Source organism: Habropoda laboriosa, unplaced genomic scaffold (genome assembly GCF_001263275.1).
Source record: "Habropoda laboriosa isolate 0110345459 unplaced genomic scaffold, ASM126327v1 scaffold339, whole genome shotgun sequence".
In the NCBI taxonomy this organism is placed as follows: domain Eukaryota; kingdom Metazoa; phylum Arthropoda; class Insecta; order Hymenoptera; family Apidae; genus Habropoda; species Habropoda laboriosa.
The window spans coordinates 175,474-193,354 of record NW_017100496.1 but is presented as its reverse complement, the minus strand read 5'-3'; the positions used below and the strand labels follow the sequence as shown (position 1 = coordinate 193,354).

The window sequence follows — 17,881 nt, the reverse complement described above, 5'->3', positions numbered from 1 at the left end:
ATAATATTTATTTTCTTCTGTTTACAATTTTTTTGGTCTCAAATAAAGCAAATATTAGCTTCTGGTATTCGTGTGTTTTCAAAATGATCAAGTTCTCTCTTTTCACAATCTTTCCCCAATCCTTCCACCACTAAACTAATCTCCACAGCAGATTCTTAGATCGTATAGATCATCAAAATCTCCTTATTTTTCACTCTCAACTTAATTTTTCTTTTTTCCCCTCTCTGTCTATGTTATTCCATACGCAAATATGTCCATTTCTGTAGAAACAAATGACTAAATAAATTAAATACTCACAAACTCGAGACAACAGGTCAGGTCTCCTTCCCATCCCGGTCTCCTCCGGCGATCCATTGGTCTGCTCAACAGGCTTCGCCTCTTGGACAGGCTTGAAGCTGCTGAACTCAGGACTGGTCATCTCCTTGTAACTCAGCTTCTCGTTCCCAATCGACTTATCATTTCTAACGATCATTCTGTCGTTCCTCACTATCAGCTGCTCGTTCGTAGGTAGTCGATCGTTATAGTTTCTCTCAGCCGGGTGTAGAGTCCTCTCTGGGACCATCAGCCGATCGTTCGAGTTCCTCAGTCTGTCCTGAGGATTCGCTGGCCCGTCGTTCCTTGCAAGCTTATCATTTGGCGACCAGGTAGAATGATTCGACTGATCTGTCGTGTTCCAAATGTCCTCGTAGTCAGAGATCTTGTCTCCAGGCGAGCTTCGATAATAAGACTCCAGGATGTCCGATTCTTGGTAGTGCTGAGAATTCTTCCTAGCCTCTCTGTCGCGTCTCCGTTTAGATTTGCTCGTGCTGGATGGTGTGGTAGGAGAGAGGACGTTAGGCGTCTTCACGCCTGTGTTGGGGACTAGCTTCGACATGGGGGAGAGCACTGGAGTCGTTGGTGATAAGGGGGACTTTATGGAGAAATTCGACGTCAGAGATTTGTTCGACGTGGCGCTCTGAGGGCTCAGCAGAGAGGTGTTGGGGTCCGATGACGGCGTGTTCTGAAAAGGAGGAACAGGAATTAACGATGAATGGTCGTTTCTTGTTGATTTAGCAAATGTAGTGGATGAAGCTTCACAAAGCAACTTTGGGTAATATTGGAATTATAAAAATTGACAGTGTAAGTGTAGGAATGAGTTAGAGAATAAGAGGACACAGCTTTGTAGAGATATTCTAAGTAACATCTAAGTAACATTCACAGAAAGCTAGATTGTTGCATTTTATCTAATTTGAACCTTTCAGTTTTTAATACAAAATGTATATAGCTAAATACATATTTCAATTTCTAATACATTTATTATTAAGAGAAGTGCTTCTCTGTAACTACTCTTGAAATTATCAGCAACAATATGTCCCCATATTTTAACTTAATTCTGCCATTCCAATATCCCAAATTCTGCAGTGTATCAACTCATCCAAACCTTCTTCCCAAAAACTATTCACCTGTGAACTACTGATGACATCGTTCGTCTGATTCACATTGAACGTTACAGTAGTAGTGACAGTGAAATTATTCTGCGTCTGTCCAATCCCAGGTTTAGCCCATCTAGGTGGTGGTGGTGGAGGAGTCTTCACGTTCTGTCCCATAGAATGATTTTCAGCGATAATGTTCCTAATCTCAGGTAGCACAGGTGACGTGGTACACGAGAGATTATTAAACGTCGACACGTTTTGATGGAAATTCGACGTGGACGTACTGACAGAGGTAAATCTACTCCTGGACAGTTCCAACACCGTTGATTTCGATGTCTCTGCGGCTTTCGCCTCGAAACTGACTTTAGTGTCCTGCACAGGACTCAACACGTTGCTTTCCACGTTGTGCACCACAGGAGATGGACAACGAACGCTTTGTACCAGACCTGGAGAGATCAGTTTTTGGCATAATTTGTCGCTTGATGAGATCTTGTCTTTCTTCAGGTCTAACGGTTCGTTGAACGTTGTTAGGTTCAAGGTGTTTGGCGGTGTTGGCCGTGGTTGACGTAGTAACGACGAGGCGAAGGTGGATGTTGTTACAGCGGCTGTCGGCGACGAGCTTCCTGCGCACGAAAATAAAAGGTGGATGAGGAATTATTTTTGGTGGATGAACGAGAAATTATTTTTGGTTGGGAATCGGTCTCGATGACAACGCGACTGGAGCTTATTTTTGTGATTTGGTAACGATGAAGGACTTGAGTTTTTGCTTAGTATTATTGGAATTGAGATTTGTTTGTTGTCGTGTATTAATTTTGCAGTATTTTAAAGCACCCAAATGTTTAAGTTTCGTTAATTAAATAAGCAATAATTAGAGAATCTTTGTGTTTTTTAAATGTGCATTTTGTTCATTATAATTTTGAAAATTTTTCTGGTTCTTATGGGAAATGAATCATAAATTAAACTCCATTTTGAGCATACCTAATAAAATATAATCTGTTATACTTACACTGTAAACAAATGCAGTTATCGTAATCTACACGATGATAAAACAAACATAATCTCAATTCAATTAAGAAAATCGCGAGTCTTAATTACTCACGTGTATCGTGCGTTGAAATAGGCGCTAGATTCAACACGATACTCTCCGTCGTCGGTGTATGAACATTATTGTTGTTGTTATTGTTCATATTGTTGTTACCTAGAACAAACAGTATTAGACTTAAATAACAAAAATTAATATTTTTGTGCAACTATCACAAATATGAAAATCAATCAAAAATCAATGTCTCACTAAATTTTTAGAAAATGAAGCAGTCCAAATTTTCTGGTTCCTCCACAATCCTCACAAATATGAAAATCAATCAAAAATCAATACCTCGCTAAATTCTTAGAAAATAAAGCAGTCCAAACTTTCCGATTCCTTCACAAATCCTCACAAATATAAGAATTAGTCAAAAATCAATATCTTATTAAACTATCACAAAATAAAAAGTTTCAAATTTCCCAAATTTTCGACAAATCCTCGCATATATAAAAATTAATATTTAAGCGAATTATTACAAAATCAAAAATTTCAACTCCTTACAAATACAAAAATTAGCCAAAAAGGTCATTGAACTCACCACCACGGAAGCTGCTTAAGCTGGAAGTGTTGCTGCTGCTGCTTTCCGGTGGCTTCGGGTTCGCCATCGGGTATCTCCAGAATTCCTGACCCAATAGCGCCAGGGAGGAGAGTTGCTGCCTATTCTTGGCCTCGCGCATCGCCCTTGGCAGTGTCAATTGGACCGGCAATTCGTCACTGTTCCAACCAAGGAAAATAAATAAATTAGAGGGAATTAGCGGTCGAGTATCTCAAACAGGCTAATTAAGATGGTTATACAGTCGATTCGTTCGCTGTGCGATCTAACGAGATACTCTGATACAAACTGATAATGAGGTACGCGTACACTGATCAATTGTTCAATTACGATTCGAATTTAACCCATTAGTACCAAGTGTCCTATTGTAACTTTTTGCAGTATCTGTAAGCAACGCAATGCAAGTCTAAATTCGTTTGTTTACCATGCTGTTAAACGTAAAACGAAAGAAAATTATTTGGGAGTTAATGGGGGTTAAGTAAAGGATAAGGATTAGAATTTTTGAGAAAGGCAATGGTGCCCTTATGCGTTATATGAAATCTTGTGGTTCAGATAAGTAATAAAAGTGACCATTGACATTGAATGCAAGGGTTTACTTCTAAAAAGGATCGGTTTAGAGCAAAAAATTTTGGGTAACATTGATTCCTGAGAGGATTAGAAATTGTATATTGGTGTTCTAACTACGAATTATGTATTTCGAGAATTTTGTGTGTATCATACTTTTTATTTTTTAGATTAAGAGAATTCAATTATTTATATTGCATATTTTACATTCAAGGCGGCCCACATGAAACAGGCAATCTAATTATCTTCTCTATATAGAGGGGTTATTTATAGGGGTGGAGAAATATGTTGAGAATGTATAATGACGTTTTGTGTGCGCTGAGCCTTTGTTCCCGTGTGAGTTGAGGTTGCAAATTGATCGAGGTGTGAGACACGGTTGCAGTAGCAGGAAAAGAACTTTCATATCGTTGAACGGTGATTTTTAAGTAGCAAGATACTTTTATTTCACCGTTCATCTTTGAAACTTGAATGCACACATTGTTGCAGTCTTTATTCTCGAATGCAACATCGATGGAAGCACTATTTCGAATGCAAAACATTGTTTTACGCGTTACTTTTGAATGCAACATTGCTTGAAGCATTATATTTGAACGCAAACATTATTCGAATCTCTATTTCTGATTGCAACATCATTAGAAGCGTTATTTCGAATGCAAATATTATTAGAAGCACTATGCTTGAATGTAACATTGTTACAAGCTTGGTTCTCGCTTGTAACATCGTTAACTCGTATTATTTTCGCTATTATTATTCGCTCCCGAAAATTGCACATTGCTGCAAACGCGTACCGGGTTTGCAACTTTGTTGCCGAAAGTCGCTCCCGAAAATTGCACAATGTTGCAACGCGCTCTGGGTTTGCAAACTTTGTTGCCGAAAGTCGTTCCCGAAAATTGCACAATGTTGCAACGCGTTCTGGGTTTTCAACTTTGTTGCCGAAAGTCGTTCCTGAAAATTGCACAATGTTGCAACGCGTCCTGGATTTGCAACTTTGTTGCCGAAAGTCGTTCCCGAAAATAGCACAATGTTGCAACGCGTACCGGGTTTGCAACTTTGTTGTCGAAAGTCGATCCCGAAAATTGCACATTGTTGCATGATGCGCCGTTTTGCAACAATGTGCAATTTTGGTGAGCGGCTTTCGGTAACAAAGTTGCAAACGCGATTACTCCTTTTGCAACTTTGTGTCGTGGCGCGTCTCGAGAAAAAAAGCACAATGTTGCAACGCGTTCCGGGTTTGCAACTTTGTTGCCGAAAATCTTTCCCGAAAATTGCACAATGTTGCGAACGCGTTCTGGGTTTGCAACTTTGTTGTCGAAAATCGCTCCCGAAAATTCCACATTGTTGCACGATGCACCGTTTTGCAACATTGTGCATTTTCGAGAACGATTCGCGGCAACAAAGTTGCAAGCGCGACATTCCTGTTGCAACTTTGTGCCGCGCGCGCGATTCGCGAAAAAAGCACAATGTTGCAACAGTAATGTACTTTGTGCCGCGCGCGCGATTCGCGAAAAAAGCACAATGTTGCAACAGGAATGTCGCGCTTGCAACTTTGTTGCCGCGAATCGTTCTCGAAAATGCACATTGCTGCACAACGCGATTTCTCGCTTTTGCAACTTTGTAAAACGCGTTATTTTTGAAACGCACGTATTTTCGTTTGTAACGCTGTACGACATGCAAAACATTGTTGTATGCAGTACTTTGTACGCAAAACGCCACAAGCATTTACTTGAACACTTGTGTTCAAATAAAAAAGTGCTAAGCCACATTTTCGACTTATTCATCTATGGATCAAGCAGCTTGTACGAAAGCATCTGTATGGCAAATAACCGTGTTCCTTATTAAAATAAGTTTTGTACTAAGTAGAAATTTCATTCCACTCGAAATGAAATATACTTACAATACAATTGAAACCTCCCAAAGTGTGTTCTCTTCTCTCAAATAAAGTTACCAATCGAATTCTTAGAACCCTCCACCGATTTAACCAGCAAAAACGACACACAGAAATAATAATATGGAAGTTTTAAAACAGTACCGTTCATAATTCTTACCTACCTCTTGTACAATATCTTAAAGCAATTTACGAGTAAATCAGTTTCCACGTCCATTCGATTCACCCTCGTGAGCAGCCGGGAATCGATCGCGGGCACCCTAGACTATACAGCTATGATTGTACCAAAAAATGTTTATACGCAATTTAAATGTTTTCAAAGGATGTTCAAGGTGGGAGAAAATTTTTTTTATAAATGCCATTTTTTGTTTTTTTTCAAGGTCAACTGTTTTTTTTGTTCCATGAATGCATATTTTCTTTAACACGATTTTTAAACATGCCTAATAATATGACCTTAAAACGAACTTGGACTTTAAAATTTTTGAGCATATGTGAAACTTCCTTTCATCTTTTGTCATTTTCTCCATCAAACAAATTTTTCTTTCATTTCATTTACCCTTTGAAATTATTTAAATTACATATGAAAATTTTCTCGCTTTTTACCGCCATAGCTATTTAGCATAGGTAATTATGTGCTCCACCTTGTAAATGTATTTTATTTTTGTCAATAAATTACGTTATTGTATTAACATAAACATAACATAAAAAAGACTGTGTGCAGATGTTTCTTTTCACAAGTTATGGCAGTATTTACAATTCAACCGAAAAATTTACTTAGGAACAAAGAATATGAAGGAAATTCTCTCATATATATTTTGCTTAAACATTGTATTAAAAAGAAAATTTCTACTCTTACAACTTTTACTCTTCTATATAGAATAGAAAGTATTAAAACACAGTTTCCGAGTTCCATTAAAGGAAGGAAATTGAGGTACTAATATCTGTGGATTTTCCCTAAAGATTTTTGCGTGCTCCATTCTACGTAATCGCGCGTTGAAAACGAACGTTAACATTGATCGAGCTTAACGTAAGATCGAAGCTAAATAGTCTAGCAGAACGAGTACCACTGATCGACGGTAAAAGTGAAATTTCTGCAACAATTACAAATTTAATCATTTCGTAAACAATTATACGTTGGTGTTTCACCTACTAATTAACTCATCCGTTTACATTCACGAATATGAAAAGTCCAGTGATTATCATTTTAATGGCTACTGTAACAAGATAATTCGTAGCGCTAACAAACCAGTGATTAAACACATCATAAATCATGTGCAAAACGTCCTACTCTCATAATCGCTAAAAAATAGGGGAGAAAAAAGAGAGAGAAGAAAAAAGATAGAAACAAGCAAAACTGAGTAGCTTGAAACGGTGTAGAGTTATCAGATCGTATCGGCGGAACGATACAGAGGTAAACGGCCGTGACGCTCATGAATCATTAATCGGGCCCATTAAAAGGAAAAACGGCGCCTCGATTATCACGAAAACCAGGGTCTTAATAGCGCGAACGCGGCTTTCCAATGTTCCCATTAACCGCCTAAATTATCTCCGGATACGATCCAGCGGCGACTTTCACCTCGTGCCTCCGTGCATTCGCATATACTTGAGGAATTCGATAAATTATGCAACGCCACCGATCGCTACTTATGCTCACAGCCTTCTAATTCTTTACTGTCATCTTTCCTTCGATTTTCATTCGAGCTTTTAGCGTGGTTTAAGAAGGGGAAACCCCAGACGAACGCGAAATATTCGCGGGGGCAGCGGCAGCGAAATTCGGGCGCAAGAGCGCCCTGTTTTGCCCTGCGAGCAGAGCCGTGAACAGTGGGCGGAGCAAATGACGTCGAGAGTCGTGACAGGAGTGGGGAGGAAAAACGGTAGTGGTGGGGGTGTAGGCTCGTAGGTAGACATGCGTTGGTATATTCGTAAGGCGTATCGTACTATTAAAACTTGTAAATGTACCTTGAATAATAGAAGACAACAGTACCTACATATACACAAATATCACTGTTAGATACTGGTACAACGCAGTTGTCGAGAATCTCAAGCAGATGATACGCCTTTGTAGGAACAAATGAAGCAAACTACATTTTTAGATCCTATTAATAGATCATCGCAGATTACTTTTTAGAATGATAGATATTTATATTTTCTGATAAAATTGGATATTCTGTTGTTGATTTATAATGCGATTTTTCACATCTGGATCATTATCTAAATTCAATTTTGCCCCGTTAGATTGTTAAAATATCACACTGTGCACCGGTTACTTTCTTCGGCACATGCCTATCTTTGAAGCTTAATTCTCATTCTTAGACCAGGCGATTACTGCTATACAGGGTGTTTCATAAATGCATGTTAATACTTCAGAGGGTAAGTCTACATACTAAACCAGTAAAACATGTCATATGGACATATGTCCTATATACTTTAGTTTTTGAGATATACAGTATGTTCGGTTTATCTCAGAACACGAAAGTATCTCGAAAACTACGAATTATACAAAAAAATATTTCAGACAAAAGTTGTAAGGAATGAGGCCGATATATTGTTCTGGTATTTTTTTGACCTTGCAATGATTTTGAAAAGCTCTGTAAAGGTCATGTTCAAGTCTTTAAATAAGAACGCATATTTTTGATGCCCGAAGTTTCATCTGTTTCATATCGATAGACATTGTTTATAAACATTAGATAAGACCAAGACGAGGTGGGCACTTCGAACATTTTCTTTAATTATTCTTAACTCGAAAACTAAGGTATATCAGACATATGTCCATAGGATACTTTGTACTTGTTTTAGTGTGTAGATTTACCCCCTGCAGTATTGACACGCATTTATGAAACACCCTGTATATATATAATACATATTCGTACAGTTCTCCCTCCACAGGATCGCTCCCTGCTCCGATTTGTCCGACCACCTCACATAGAGTAATTTCGTGAGCGGTCCTGCTTTATCGGTTGCAATTCACCATAAAATTTCGCGAGGCTGTAAAGCTCGTTTACGCAAACTCGTTTAAACGGACATATTTGTCTGAAATTAACGAGAGCAAACTTGTTTCGTATGGAATACTGTTCGAGGTTTAATCAGTAACAGATATATTTTCACAATGCTTGTTATAAAGGTGCACGTTTGATGTGTCTGCGCGTTGCCAAGAATCCTATTTTTATAATAAATTTCTGGTTTCGAGTGTGACCAAGGGTGGCGAATCCAAGACTAGCTAGCGCAAGCTCGCTACTTATGCTCGCAGCCTCCTAATTTTCATTATGATCTTACTTTCAATTTTTATTTGTGCTCTTACTGTGGTTTAAATTCGAAAAAACGGAAGGAGAAGGATCTTTGCGATGAAACTATTGGAAGGATGTTTAGACGATTCGTCGATCGCTACTTATGCTCACAGCCTTCTAACTTTCACTATGATCTTTCTTTCTTTGTGCTTTTAGTGTGGCTTGAAGTTGAAAAAAGCATAGGGAGCTGGTTCTTTGCAATGAAACGACTGAAAGAAGATTTAGAAGATTCTTCGAAGAAGAGGAAAGATCAGTGTTAATAAATTTCACGTTTAAGGAGGAAGTCGCGATGTTGGCGGGGACGATATCAGATCGAGTAGAAGGTGAACGTGAAGAGAGGCCACTCACCAACACTGAGAATAGTGGGCGATCAACGAGGGGATGTTGTCGAACCTGTTCTCGCTAGTTTCCAAGCTCAACTTCCCCCTGTTGGCTTGGATCAGGTAGTGCTCGATGTATGGTCCCCTTCCTGGTGGTAGCCGCACAGACAGGGCCATCGTGTCGCTCTGACTTGACTGTCGAACCACGAAGTTCTGCAAAAAAAAAAAGGTTAGAAATTGGAAATTATTGGAAAATTCGAAATTGAAGAATTTTGGTCACCGGTCAATTATGGGATAGTTAGGATTATATTAGATTGCTGAATAAGTGTGCCGTGTCTCGGTTTTAAACAGCTGTATATTTTGCTGTATCGAATTATTCCTTTTCCTTTTTATAATTAATTTGGGTGCGAATTGTAATTGAGAGCACTTTGGAACCGATCGGGGGAATATCGAAATGCTGTCCGACTGTATCGATACTTGTGACTCTTCGGATTTCTCAGGGATGAATTGTTCGATTGGAAATTTGGTGGAAGCTTCAGTTTCTTCAGACACGTTGTTGTGGATACTTATTAGATCGCTGCATAAGATGTACGTCTTCTATAAACTCGATTATTCAAAACAGCTTATACTTACATTAGATCGCTGCATAAGATGTACGTCTTCTATAAACTCGATTTTTCAAAACAGCTTATACTTACATCGAACTTTGTATTTTTCATTATTGTTTGACAATTTCTCAACTATGTGGAAGTTGCATTATGCCTCTTTCATAAAAATCTTCGGATTTATCAGTAAGAAAAGAACTTACTGCACTATTTGAATTGTTTCGTAGTTATCGGAAAATGTGAAAATCTGTTGGTAACAGATCCAGGAAATATCGTGCATAAGGAATAAGTTTCCATTGTAGTTCCGATATTTTTCTTTTGCGATGCCATCGCCACGTGTGGTACAGGACGCCCTTTCGATTCTCAAGGAATGGTCTTTTACGATTCCTTTATGATTCTTCTTGCTAGTTTCTGAAGGACGTTGCCCGGGATTTGACCAATGCCTTTCCCTCGTTACATTATTGTACAAAACCCACTTTTCATCTACCGTGACCAGACGATGCAAAAAATCTTCGTGAACTTGTCTAGCATGAAGCGAAACACAGACAGAAACGCGGTACAGAAAATTTTTCAGTGACAGTTCATGTGGTATCGTATTATAATTTAAACTATAAATCTACTTTTGTGGAGATCCTTTACAACACTTGAATTGTGAATTCCAAGCTCAGATGCAGTGCTACAGATAGTCAATTCTAGATTTTCTTTAACTAATTTAGATATTGATAGATTATTTGTAAGAACGAAATGGCGGAGGAAACTTCTGCAACAACCTAATATTTCCTTTTTATTTTATTAAAAAGTGTGATGATTATTTCGTTAGTTGAATCCTGGGTATTCTCCAAAATACAATTTATGCAATGAGCTACTAATAATTATTGAGAATTGCTGTTTTTAAATTAAGGGTAGCTAAAGTCTGTACCTTATGCTCTGGAAGTTTTTAAAGTAAAATTCTTTGATATAAAAGACATTGCAAATAAATGCATTAACATTTATGTATTCACAATTTTTTTAAATAAGAGTTACAAAATAAATTACATTCTGGACTTATTGGAAATAAATATTCTTTTACGTATCCGCAATTTACTTCGATTTGGTGGATTTGGGTAATAAAAAATTTCGTCAATTTCTAACTTCTTTTCTGGAAATTTTTGCGCAACTTGCAATGCGTAGCAATCCGAAACTTTCAGCTGGTAGCATATATTCACCGCTCAAAGGGAAGAATAAATTACCGTGCCCCATTCTTCCCGATAAGAACGAACTCTTTGCGCCGTCACGAGTAACCTACTTGCCGAACTGTTCCCAGAAGCTATGTCAACCACGCACTACAACTCCCTTTTCTCAACAATAAATTCCCCTTACCACGGTAAAAACAAAAATCCATCATATTTATCACTGAATTCGAACTTAAACTGGGACCATGCACAAACAGCAATACTCTTGTGCAAGCCTACTTCCATTTCTCCTTTCATTTTACTCTACTTAACCTGGTTCCACGGAGGTGCATAATGCAAACGGAACGAAACAAGAAAAGATGCTTATTATTATCCGCAGGCTTTCTTATTCCTGTTCCGCTTTATAAATTTTCGCGAAACCCTTAAATCCTCGCGTCGAGAAGAGAGGAATAATTACTTATGTCGAGGGAAAAGAGGAGAAAAGCTGGGATACAGCGTAGAACCGAGACACGTAAAACACGTTACCTAATAAAAGAAGAAAAGTAGCTTATATTAGGTTAGTCTGAAAGTTCTCGCGGTTTTAAGCCGTTCATTTCGAGAGAAAAAAAAAACGTAACTCCACTGAAATGAAATATTCATATTGAAAAGAAATTTCATAATGTTCGACACGTTCTTGCCAAGGTATTAAAAGAGTATTAATTCCGCGTATATGAAAATCCGAATCTCTGAATCTCCCCGATCTAAACCTAGTTTACACGCGAAAAAAATCCTGCTCACAGTTTGATGGTCTACTTCAGAATTAATTCCCAAGACCGAGTACCACTATCACTGCAGAGCCGTACAGTATCGAACTGGAGATTCATCTCCAACCAATTTTCACTTTTTCCGCTCACTTGACAATTTCCTTACTCAAAAACGATTTAGGAAACAGGAGGATGTTGAAAATGCCTTTCACCAGTTTTTTTCTCTTACAAATTCGAATTTTCATGTCCTCAGAATTAATGCTCTTGTAATACGTTGGTAAAAGTGTATCGGACATTATGGAAATTATTTTCAATAAAAATATTTAATTCCAAATGTGGAAACTTTCAGGATGATCCAATGCAAAACAATACAATTGTACAGCGAATATTTATTTATTTGCTTTTTATTTTCTGTACTGTTCCACGGCTGTTCCAGTCGGAAATCCACGTCCGCGTCAATGGAGCGCGCGTTTTCCACACGCGAGTGACGTTCAAGAGGGGCAGAAATGGACAAAGCGGAAAAGAAGAAAGGTAGGAAAAAGGCAGAGTTTCTTTATGCTCCACTCGCTTCTCCCTCCCTGGTCTCTTTTCTCTTTTTTTCGGGGAGGGACAAAACCTACAAAGACTACGAGGAGGCAGAGCTGGTTTTAATCTCTGAACCGATGCTTTTCCTCTTTGTTCGTGGATTGGAAAGGTGGATACGGGCTGAAGGTTGCTGGCCTGCTTCTGTGAGATTCTAGGTTAGATTGCTGATCATTTGGGAATTTTTTCTCAGAGGTATAATTGGGGTAAGATGGAATGTTTCAATGAACATTCTGTTTGTGGGGGAATAAAAAATTGAAAAGATCCCATTCCGCATAACATCGAATTTAGTTAACTCAATGCCAAGAGGACTTGTGGAAATTACAAAATCAAAAGTTTAACTTTAAGTTAAGTTTGCTTGAGATACCCGGGTATCTCACGGGGACTCGAATACAGTAATAGCAATAGCTATTAGTTAAAAGTAATAGCTCCAATACAAGCAGACTCGCGATTTCTATCCGCGTAAACGGAGGGATCGGTGTACTTCTAAAAACCCGCCCCATTTTCTCAAAACTTCAATCACCTCCCCATTTCTAGCCGCGCACATTCATCGTCAGCCACTAGAAGCTTTCATTCGTCCATCATCCATTCGCGGCGTATCGACACCGGTCGCGATAATTTCAACTCGAAACATCTCTCCACCTCTTGGTTTCGCGCAATCACGGGGGTGGCGAGGGAGGAGAGGCGTCTATAGTCTATGGAGAAGTAATTGCGAGCCGCATTGTTTTTCGGGCCTGTGCAATTCGTCCGTGGGCGCGGGGGGGTGGGCACAGGACGATTAACAAAGCTGGAAAACAATGAGCCAGCGGGGAAACAATGCTTCAGCAATGGCACGGCTCGTTCGCTGCCGTTTCTCCTCCTCTTCCCGCTGATTACACTGCTCCGCGTCGCGTACACCTCCTCTCCACCCCACGCTTTTCCCGTTATTTCAGGAAAAAGAGAGCTGAAAATATAGAGAGTTCGTCTCTCTGGGAAACGGGACGTTCCTTTCGTTGATGCGTAACGTCACGTTGCTTCGAGGTTTGTTGAGGCTTTTTCTCTCTCTTTTTCCCCTTTCTTCTTTTCTTGCGTCTGGTTGTTTTCGGGAAAATGAGCCGCGACGTGACTTGAAATGGGTCGTTTTTCTTTTTTTTTCAAATTGAAAAGTTCAAATGGTGAACGATGTTAATTCGAAGTATAAACATTAGTTATAAACATTACACGAAGTATCGATTTTGTATAGCGTTTGAATATTTTTCCTTCTCCTTTGACTTTTAATATTGTTTAATTGTATCAAGTTAATTAAATAAGTTACACGTATTTTTAAATGCAATACATAATCTATTAATAGAGACAATTTCGAGTTTATTTCCTCCGTAATTAATGAAGATATAGAGCATCAGAGTCAAACGTACACGTTAATTTCCGAATACTTTTGGACTCATTGTTAGTGCCAGAAATGAAAATTTTCAGTATAAACAAAAAACATATGTTTGTTCATGTCGGCATTTACATCGTTTATCACTTGAACGCTATAAACTTTCAGCGTTTATCGTCTTTACAGGTTTGGAGGTAAAATAGACCGTAAAAATTTATGGGATCATTTAAACTTATTTATTTGTACACTCTACTTGCAGTATCCTACTAGGTTATTCTGAAAGTTCCAGAGCAATATAACTCCATTAAAACTAAACATTTTTATTAAAAATAAGTTCCATAATATTTGGTAGTTTTATCATACTTTTACAAACGTATTACGAGAGCATGATTTCCGCGTATGTAAAAATCCGAATCTCTAAGAGAAAAAAACTGCTAAAAGGTGTTTTCAATATCTCGCTGTTTCCTAACTCCTTGTTGCGTAAGGAAATTGCGAAGGGAGCGGAAAAAATGAAAATCGGTTGGAGATAAATCAGAAGAACACGGGGGATGAGGTAGAACTTCAATACTCAGTTTATGCAATTTATGTACATACAGTTGTGCTTGTTACGTGCGGTCTGGCGTTGTTATGTAAAAGGTTAGGGCAGTGCCGTTCAGTCATTGCCCGCATGGGCAGCGTATTAGGTTTCCCCGGTCGTAAACAAATCGGCGGGCAATAAGCCACGCCCTCTCGGGCAACGGTGGGCGTACGTATGTAAATAAGTATGTATGTGATAACTATCGCCCGTCTCAAGAAGGAGAATTATGTTTCGAAGATATGTAATACAAGCGTCTTTCCCGCACTCCGTTGTAACGTATGTGACATCACTAGCCGCGACTCGCCCTCAGCTTTGCCCGCGGGCATCGGCGGGCGCCCTTGCCCGCATGAAGACCAGCTGAACGGCACTGCGTTAGGCCCTTTTCTGTTGCTGTACCTTCAGTTTTTGGTGGATAACTTTCAGTTCGTTACTGTACGACTCTGCAGCGATAGTGGTACCCGGTCTTAGGAAATTCTACACTCTGTTCAAAATGAGAGTAACCTCGTTTCGCGCATGGGACGTGCCTAAGGCAGGATTAGAATCATTAAAACGTCAAAACTCCCACTTAACCACCTACGTTTTTCTTCGTCTTACCCTCTACTACGTTCTCTGTCTATGCGCAGAACAGACGAGAATCGGCTCGAGAGCGAGGTTACTCTCATTTTGAACGACGTATAGCGAGTTAACTCTTTGAGTGCTGAATACTCCCTGACGAAGCTCTTCGTATGAACGGCGCGCGCCTAGCGATTGCAATCGCTGTGGACGGAATACTTTTTTTGCCAGTGTGAATTCTGTTGATTGAGTATACAAGGCGCAACTGACAATGAATTATTATTGTAATTCTTTTACGCCAAATTAACCCTTTTGCTACGGTAGATTTTAATGCGTGACCTGGGTGACCGACAGTAAATTTTTAATCACGGCTGCAAAATTTGTTATTTTCGCCGTATCGTTTTAAAAGTCGGTTTATTAAATTAAGATGGAAGTACGTAAGGATAAAATTAAGTATTAAATTAAGGTGGAAGTGCAGCAAAAGGCGCCAATAGTAACGAAAGGATTAAATAATGAAAGAACGGGTGGTCCGCGGAACATATTCATCTCATGGACAAAATTGACAAACGCATATATGTGCTCATAGTCCATACCGATAGCTTTCGCATATGTGCATTCATAGCACTCAAAGGGTTAATACCGAAGTAGACCACCAAACTGTGGTCGTGATTTTTTCGAGTGTAAATTAGGTTTGGATCGTGTATACGGAATTAATGCTCTTGTAATACGTTGGCAATGGTGTATCGAAAATTATGCAAATTGTTTTTAATAGAAATGTTTAATTTCTGTGAATTTATGTTCTTTTTGGCGGAAACTTTTAGGGTGGCCTAATACAATAAATGACATTTGAACATTTGATAGTTCTAAAATTTGCAAGAATCACACGATAAGGAAATTTCACCTCGAAAAGTTACGAACTTCAAACACTTCTCGTCTGTCTAACTAGCCTCGTCATACCGCACACCTTCCAGATTAATTAGATTCAACAGTTCACAGAGAACTTTCTCCCCTCAGAGTGTAAGTTGGGATGAAAATCGATGCCACGTTTAAAAGAGACCACTCGACCCGGTCTCAATTCCATCGTCGTTTTCCTCGTCGCGATTCTTATCGTCACCGTGCAGCCATTATTCCATCTTGACCCGATCCTTAATTTTTTCACGAGCCTTTATCTATTCTTGATCTCGTTTTCGATGCATAAAGTCACGGGACGAGGCTTGACCCTGCTTTCATACAGGCTTTATCTCATGGAAACCTCGATTCCATCTTGATACAATTCCAAGAGAGGATCTTGACCTCTCTTGCTTTCGCCTCTGCCTTCAGTCTAGTCCCGATCTCGTTTTCGAGTGGTCTTCCTTCCGGCTTGACACGGTCTCCCAAGTAATTCGAACGTTATTACATACTTCGTAGCTACGGCTAAGGAAACCTCTTGTCGTTTTCTGTCTCTCGGTGCTTCGTGAAAGGCAATTTCGTTGGGAAAATGAAAATCGGAAAAATCGTCAAAGGAGTCGTGGGGACATTTCCTTTCCGTTCGTTTTTTCCCTTCTTCTGGTAATGTAAGATTAATTTTTCACTGTTGGACGCGAGAGAGTAGTTGGAAGTAGAGAATTTTTAGCGATGAAAAATATTCTGGAATATAAGGGAATATTTCAGGAAACGTTTGTTCAAGGAATAAGAGAGTATTAGGGATGCTTACTAAGTAATGATACAGAAATTTTTCAGAATTGCAATTTCACTGAGAAAATGAAGGTCCTCCAAATTATACAAAGAAACTTCTTTAATTTAAAAAATTAAAATTAAAATTTTTCTTTTAGCTTAAATTTCCATAAAAATTGCAAAACAATTAAAAGTATGACTTCTTAAACACGAATATAGTATTTTCTGCCAACGAATCCCAAATTTCCCTAAATTTGAACATTCTCACATTTCGAAAATTACAAATTACCATCGTGATTACGAGTATAGTCAGGCATTGACACGATTTTCCATCTGGGACCAGCTGCCATTCTTCCTTCGCATGTCAGATAAGAGCGTGTTCGATTGTTCTCTGCGATCAAGAGAAATAACCGTTGTGGAAACAATGCTCTCTAGGCCGGGAAGTGGAAGCGACTTCGGATTGTGTAGATGGAGAAGTTTGATCGGCTGTTATCTGACGCAGCCGGAAGAACGCCAGTCCAGCCGGCTGGAGCCTTCATTGGAAAACTGTGTCAACATTTCTGTATACATAAACGATGTTGTTCCGTTCTTATCTAGACGTTATCGTCACATGGGTTCGTTTATGGAATTTTGCTTGTTTTACGAAGAATATCATAGTAGCGTGGTTCAAATAGCTTATGCTATTCTCTCACAATTCATTTCCAAAGTGCAGCGCGCAGACATTTTCCAAGGTTTCGAAATCGACAGATTAGATACGGGGACTGATTATTTCATTGAGTGGACTTCGATTGCTTCCGGCTGATTAGCAACATTATTAACTTTTATCGTGTTCTGTACGGATAGGTTGGGTTAAGTTTGTCGTTTTTTCACTGCGATTTAAAACAAACTTGCGCAATTTTAAGCTACTTTAATTACTAGTAGGCTCTTCTTCTAAGGTACCTGTTTAATTTTACTTACTTGCTTTGTCCATTTTTATTTTTTACCCTTTTTCTATAAATAATTGTATTAACCAAAAAATTTGATGTCTGCAATTGTTTTTTTATCGCTTGAAGTTAAAATTTTCATGATAAAAAGGGTATTTTTGCTTTATTCTAGTAGGAACGATAACAACACTAATACGGATTGAGACTATCTGTTAAGGATACTTAAGTTTAGACCAGGTTTACGATACGGACGCGACTCTGCTATTTTTCAGATTAAGGTTTGAATACGCGTTTAATGGTTTCGTTCGTTAGTTATTCCTTATTGTCAGGAGGGCTCCAAACCTCTCATAAAAGCAGAGAATTTGGAGTTTCTTCGTGCATCTCAATAGCAATTGACGTATCATAAACCCACGCGAGCTGAGCGGTACCGTTACCCTGGGTTTTTCCCAGAAGCTCAGGTGACGCGTACCTCACCCAGAACACCCCTTCCCTAAGGGTGAGCGGTTGGCGTCGGGCGTCGACCAAGGCCCTAACTTGATTGGGAGTTTTGGCCCCCCACCCAAATCTCACCCCCGTCAAGGGACCCAAATGGACGGACAAGAACATATAAAAGGA

General features: G+C 39.0%; 1 protein-coding gene across 1 annotated transcript in view; it reads right to left on the bottom strand.

Moving 5' to 3' along the window:
* Positions 1 to 17,881, bottom strand: part of LOC108576095 (protein sprint) — a 108,908-nt gene that overhangs the window by 17,597 nt on the left and 73,430 nt on the right. Inside the window, exons 4-9 of the mRNA XM_017939016.1 lie at positions 9,131 to 9,315; positions 6,645 to 6,647; positions 3,038 to 3,210; positions 2,512 to 2,610; positions 1,443 to 2,035; positions 298 to 1,000 (exon numbers count right to left, since the gene is read on the bottom strand). Coding sequence (XP_017794505.1) covers positions 298 to 1,000; positions 1,443 to 2,035; positions 2,512 to 2,610; positions 3,038 to 3,210; positions 6,645 to 6,647; positions 9,131 to 9,315 — 1,756 coding nt within the window. The remainder of the gene's footprint in view (positions 1 to 297; positions 1,001 to 1,442; positions 2,036 to 2,511; positions 2,611 to 3,037; positions 3,211 to 6,644; positions 6,648 to 9,130; positions 9,316 to 17,881) is intronic.